The sequence below is a fragment of the Pteropus alecto genome, unplaced genomic scaffold, assembly GCF_000325575.1.
Source record: "Pteropus alecto unplaced genomic scaffold, ASM32557v1 scaffold70, whole genome shotgun sequence".
Classification (NCBI taxonomy): Eukaryota; Metazoa; Chordata; class Mammalia; order Chiroptera; family Pteropodidae; genus Pteropus; species Pteropus alecto.
The window spans coordinates 1694515-1701486 of NW_006431912.1; the positions used below are offsets into that span (position 1 = coordinate 1694515).

The following is a 6972-nucleotide window of genomic DNA, read 5'->3' on the forward strand; positions in this document are numbered from 1 at the left end:
TTTAAACTTGTAGGTAGATGGATAATAAGTTGTGAGAGGGACATAATTTTGCCAATGTTAGACTTGAGGCCTTTAACTACCAAAAGTTGCTAACGGAGTTTATTTAATCTTTTTACATTATTATTCTATATGTTATCTATATGATATCTTCCCAAGATATCCTTTTAAATCCACATTACAGTTTAGAGGTAGAAATTAGTGACAAACTCATCATTGTATGCATGTGTATGTATGAATGTATCTAAGTTGGTAAAAGAAAAAATATTTTCTTTTCTGAAGTAGTCTCTCTCACCAATTTAAATATCCCATTTATTCAAAAATGCTTTTGAAAAGTAATTTTTAAACTTTTTGGCTTCAGGCCTAGAAGATGGGGACAGTAATTGTTAAAATACAGACGCAATGAGAAATGTAAAGTAATTGTCAGGAGATATGGAATATGTAAATTATAGTTCTCATTCTGTTGGTAAACTATTGTGTTAAGTAAATTAACCCCTGAGAACATATGTTTCCAAGTATAAAAGATCAGCAGTGGTGGGATAAGTTAGCTTAAATATAAGTCTCTTTCCATCTTGACATTCAGTTGTGTTAGTATAGTTTCAGGGAAATGTATCTCGTGAACAGAGTTGGCTATTTCCCTGTTATTCCTCCATAAGTGGGCAACTGAACCAAGATGGTCCAAATCAAAACGAGAAAAGGGCTTATGTATATACCATGCTTGGAAGACAGGTTCTTATCTCTCCCTTCTACTTTCTCCCTACCCCAATTTTCCACCCTCATAAAACATGGGAGGTACATAATTTCAGAATCAAAAATGTAAGAAGGTGATGGGTCTATGATATTTTTCTTCTGATGCAATAGTTTCAGGACACACAGAAATGATAAAATTAGTAATAAAATAGACTTTTTAAAAAGTATTATGCAGGAAATGTAAAACTATGAATTTTGCCATACTTTTTTTGCTATGTAAATATCTTTAATGGCCTTATTTATTAAAACTTAAAAGTGGCAAACTTATTTCAGTTATCTAATTTTGTTTAAAAGTTACTGTCTTAAAATCCAAAGTCTCAGATTCATTCATGTAGACAGTTTAAATGACAAAGTTGTCAATCAGTTATTTTGGTGATGCGAAATTCAGATTTTGCATATGAACATAGATTACCACTGCATCTTTTAATGGAGAGAAATACGTTAAAAACCTTTGATAAAATCAATGAAAAACAATGGAGAAATGTTTTTATAACTCAGAGTAGAAAAGTAAAAATCTTAATTATTTTAGCATTTAAATATTACAATATAATTAATTTTTCTTTTTCATTTAATATATTATGTTAGTATATTTAAAAGGTGAATGTCAAATAAATATTTTATAATATATCTGGAATTTATACTAAGTGCAATTCGTATTGAGTGCTCTTTTCCTTGTAAAATACCTAAATCAAATGTCACCTTCTTGATAGTGACACCTCTGTCATCTAGAATGTTTTTATAGTACAAATGAATAATCTATGCTATTTGAATTTCCAACTTAATTTTTTTTAATTAAATTTTAAAAAAAAAAACAAAATCAGTTCACCTATTTCTCCACCTACCCACTCCACCTCTGGCAGCCACCAATTTCATTGTATATATGAGCGTGTTTTATTTTTGTTTTTGTTTTGTTTTTGTATCTATAAGCTTGGGGTTTCGGTGTTTTGTTTTGTTTTTTGTTTGGTTAGATTCACATATAAGTGAAATCATATTGTATTTGTCTTTCTCAGTCTGACTTACTTCACTTAGCATACTGTTACCAAGGTTCATCCAGGATGTCACAAATAGCAAGATTTCATTCTTTTTTATTGTTAATAAAATTTCATTTAAATATATGGAAATGACCTAAGTGTCCATTCTCCATCAATGGACACAGGTTGTTTCCATATCTTGGCTATTATAAATAGTGTTTCAATGAACATGGGAATGCATATATCTTTTTAGGTTAGTGTTTTTGTTTTCTTTGGATAAATACCCAGAAGTGGGATAGCTGGAATATGTGGTAGTTGTATTTTTAATTTTTTTGATGAATCTCCATACAGTTTTTCATAGTGACTGCACCAATTTACATTCCCATCTACAATGTGCAAGGGTTCCCTTTTCTCCATATTTTCACCAACACTTGTTATTTCTTGACTTTTTGATAATAGCCATTCTAACAGGTACATGGTGATATCTCATCGTGGTTCTGATCTACATTTTCCTGATGATTAATGATATTGAGAATTAATTTGTTATTAAGAACATATAGCTCCTGCAGCAGATTTACGGAAGCACCTTACTAATAAGGAAAATATTTTATTGTATAAAAAGAAGTCAAAGAAATACTTAACTCATTTATCAGTTCAGTTAAATCATTGTTACATTTTGAGGAATGTCAATTAAAATGATTAATTTGATATATATATTTCTTAAAGGATTTTTTAACTTTTTTAAATATTTCATTTGGTTATCTTGGTAACATAGAAATCCAATCCCCTGATAATTCTATTATTTCAAATCCCTTCTACATTGAGATTAATAAATAAATCTACCTTATTGGATATAACTTAATATAAAATATAACTACATTTTCCGTGAAATCAAAAAGTATTGACTATGAAATGTCTGAGGATTGCCTCCTTCCTATTTAGACAACTTCATTAACCAGGTATACCTCTTTCCCACAGCTTCACATACTGTAACTTATTCTCCAAATTTCAGTTAAGGTAACATCTAGAAATACATGCTAAAAATAGCCTTTTAAAAGGCACATTTTTCTTGATAATCCATAAGGAATCATCCATCCATCCATCCATCCATCCATGAAGCTTTTTTCAGAGACATTAACTTTACAATTTATGCCTTTCATTTGGATGATGGCATGCATGTGCCACATACACATACACACACACACACGTTGCATGTCTCACACTTTTGTTTCCTTTTAGAAGATCACTGAAAATAATGTGCAGTATTCTGATTTGCTTTTATTCTCTAAGCACTCATATGTATTATTATATTATATGGATTGCACAAAGTCAACAAATACACTGGTTCGCCTCTATTGTGATGGTTAACACCAGCGTAACAGCTAGGATTTCAAAATTTAAAAATAAAGGTTAAAATCTCTCATTGCTTTCAGAGTCTATGCTGTCATTAAAAAAAATAGATTTAATCCATATCTCAGTTTTGTTTCATTTGGACTTTACGTCCTATGGTATCAATCAATATAAACTTCACATTCTGTTTTATATATCTCTTGATGCTATCTACATCCTTAGATTCTGCACTCCTTTATTTTAGTAGCTCCTATTGCCTTTGCTGAGGCAGAAGACCTAGGTTTCAGTCTCAGCTCTGGCACTCACAGTCGTCATGCTACCAAACAAGGTACTCACATTCTTTAGGGCCCACTGTTCTTAACTATAAAATGGAGATAATGTCATTTTATCTCAGTGTTGTTAATGGGTTCAAATAAGTGTGAATTTTTTGATAATTTTAAAGCATTGCTACCATACTCTTCAAAGAATGAAATATCCACGCACTCCTTAAAAAACACATTTATTTGCAAAAGCAACTCTATTAAGGAAAAGCTTGACATGAAATGTAGGAGTATTTGGGAAAGACATAAGTGATGTAAAGAATTTTAAGGCCAAATATGCTTAAATGGAATAACAACGATTTATCAGATAAGCCACAGTGGAAGCTATTTGTAAATATTATACATCCTAGTTTTCTGTGAACCATTCAAATAACAAACTTCAAATAGAACAATTAATCAGTGTAGAGCACACAACAAAAAATAAATTTGAATCAATCATGTGATACCTCTATTCCAATTATCTTATTTTCCCCCTTTACCCTCTCAAATACATTGTGTTTTATTTAAAAATGAAGTTAATTAAGAGACACCACAAAGTCTACCAACTCATAGATTAAGCCAAAACTCTTGTTCTTACTTAAAGTTCTTACTTATTTATTAAGGGCTCAGTCTCACAAAGTTTTTCATTAATAGATCAAATATACAAAGTACCAGGCTTGCCTTTATTCCACCATTGGAGACCCACATAAATAGTGTTCAACCCACTTCTTCAACAAAGGGTAAAACTGGATGCAGGTGTTAGCACTCTGGGCTGTAAAAATGAAACTTGCATGTTAATTTATGAATGTCTGCAAATTATACCAATATTCAATTACTCTGGATTGATATTAACTGCAGTCCTCATTCTTTGTATCTAACGGGTACAATGACCTCACCACGAACAACGTCCAGGATCAAGGAGTGCAAAGAAGGCAAAGGGTGTGAAGAGCATGTGTACAAGGGTTGGGGTATTCTATTTGGCTGAATTTCCTTTGACCACAGTGTATATAACACAAAGAAATACAGGCTCATAAAAAACTGAAAAGAGGAAAAAAAGGAAAGGAAAAGAAAGGAAAGGAAAGGAAAGGAAAGGAAAGGAAAGGAAAGGAAAGGAAAGGAAAGGAAAGGAAAGGAAAGGAAAGGAAAGGAAAGGAAAGGAAAGGAAAGGAAAGGAAAGGAAAGGAAAGGAAAGGAAAGGAAAGGAAAGGAAAGGAAAGGAAAGGAAAGGAAAGGAAAGGAAAGGAAAGGAAAGGAAAGGAAAGGAAAGGAAAGGAAAGGAAAGGAAAGGAAAGGAAAGAAGAAAAGAAAAAAGGGAAAGAAAGGAAGGAAGGAAAGAAGGAAGGAAGGAAGGAAGGAAGGAAGGAAGGAAGGAAAGAAGGAGGGAAGGAGGGAAAAGAAAAGAAAACCCACATTTGAACACTATTAAGATTTCCTGATAAATCCAATCAACTCAGCCCAGTCTCAGCCCAAGGTTTTCCTGCTTCCACACCCAGCCCTGATTTACAATTTACAATTACCCATCATTGAAATATGTGGCTTGGATTGGACATGTAGCCCATCAATGCCTGCCTACATCTAAGCTCAGATGACGACAGCTCTACTTTGCCATTAGGCTCCTGAAACCTTAGTTGTGTGTGCGCGTGTGTGTGTGCGCGCACGCGCACATGCACGCATATGCACACGCACACACATGTGTATTCAAGAGGAGATTCTTGGCTTGCACGGCCTGGGACAGGGAAGAAAGGAGCTGTTTATACATTGCAAGGAAAGGGACTGAATGTGGGCCCAACTTCCATCACCATGCCAGAGTTAAGAACTTGGAGCTGATTGCTCAAAGCAGCTGTAATTGGTCCTTTACACTACTCATTTCCTTGGAAAAGGAGTGGTGGACATCTATTAAAACTCCGGATGACAGGCAGCTTCCTTGCCCCATCTTCCCGGGCACTTTATGTTAGGAAGAAATCACTATAATCAAATCTCTGCATTTTGCCTGCTGCTAAAACGAGATGCTTTCTTTTTGACACTTTGCAGGGATGATTCCATACACACCATACACTGGCATAGTGTAACTCCCACAACATCCCTGCTCCCTCTTTCCACCCCTCCTCACTCATAAGGATAGCTGAACATTTTGCGCCAAACTCTCCAAGTCACCCACGTGTTGTTCTCCCCTTTCACTGTTCAATTTACTTTCTGACTTGACAAAGAGAAACTCTAGTTGTTCCCTGGCTTTTAAGCCGCAATGCTGGGACGAAGCCATCTCACCCATACCCCGCCCCCTCCCCAATCAGATCTGCCCCTCCACCCCCCTTTACTCTGGGGCGACTTTCCAGAGTACTCGGTATTTCCCTGGCTCAACCCTCCTTCTCTCCTTCTTTCACTCTTCCTCCTCCACCAGAGCCAACTGAATTCGCCTGTTTGGTCCCAACCGCCAGGGTGTGGAATGGAAGTGGGTGGGAAGAAGGGTGGTGGGTGGTATAGATAACTGGGATCCTCTCTCCTCTTTCTCTCTCTCTCTCTCTCTCTCTCTCTTCTCTCTCTTGCCTTTCTCATTCTCTCTTGTATTTCTCACACACACACACACACACACACACACTTAACATTTATGCAGTACTTTCAGGGTCTCTTACACCTGAATAGTAACCTCTCCAGCAAGGACAGACACGCCCCTGCTCATCCTCCCCCATACCCAGAATAGAATTTGACCCTGGGTCCAGGATTGCTGATGATAAATAGACCAACGAGGAGAATCTGAGAACTGAGGAGGTGACCCCTTGCCTGAATGGGGGAGGGGGCGCTCTCCACTCACCGCCTGAGTCCCTGGAACGACGAGGGCCAGGACATCCTGGATTTCTTCAGGCCCGGCCGGTGGCCAGTCTCCACCGCGTAGGAGGTGCGGTCCATGGCGCGGCAGTACAGGTAGCGCTCTGTGTCCGAGTAGCCACGATGCCGGACACGGCCGGTGGCCCCGCTGGAGGCGTAGCGGTTGCGAGCTGCCCCGGGCGGTGGGGGGGGCGGCAAGGGGGGTGGTGGCGGCGGCTGCAGCGGGCATTGGGGCTGGGGCTGGGGTGAGGGCGGTGGCGGCGGTGGAGGCAGGTGGTGATGGGGGTGCAGGAGGCGGAACTGAGGCTGCCGGAGCGGGTACTGGTGGTGCTGCTCGTGCCTCCAGAGGTGCTTAGGTGCTTTGAGCGTGGACCCGCCAGCACTGTCGCTGCCCTCGCCGCTGCCCGTCCGGGTCGGCATGCTGCTACTCTCCTCCTCCATCCTGGCTCGCGGCTCCGTGCCTTGCTGCCTAGCCGGGTCCACCACGCTGGTCCGAGCGCCTCCTCGATGCTGCTGCTGCCGCCGCCCGCTGCTTCTGGAGCTGAGCACAGGCTGGGCTCAGCTTCCCACTTGAAGCTACCAGAGGCTCAGAGGCTCAGAGGCTTCAGGCGACCGAGAGGGGGCTCTGCTAGCAGGAGGGGTCACAGACCGTAACAGGGCTCCCTCCACAGTGGTTGTGGCAGGGACGTGCTCTGGGCTCCCCTAGTCACCAAGACTAGTAGGTGCAGTGCGCGGCTTCGCCAATGGTCGGTACCACTTTATTCCCTTTCTTCTTTCTTCCT

The 6972-nt window shown here is 39.4% G+C and overlaps 1 protein-coding gene across 1 annotated transcript in view; it reads right to left on the minus strand.

Annotated features, from left to right (window-relative positions):
* The window catches only part of PDE4D (phosphodiesterase 4D), a 748065-nt gene extending 741777 nt beyond the window's left edge, over positions 1-6288 (minus strand). Inside the window, exon 1 of the mRNA XM_015599411.1 lies at positions 6177-6288. Within this exon, the coding sequence (XP_015454897.1) occupies positions 6177-6271 (95 nt within the window). The 5' untranslated portion in view covers positions 6272-6288. The remainder of the gene's footprint in view (positions 1-6176) is intronic.
* Positions 6289-6972: the final 684 nt, after the last annotated feature.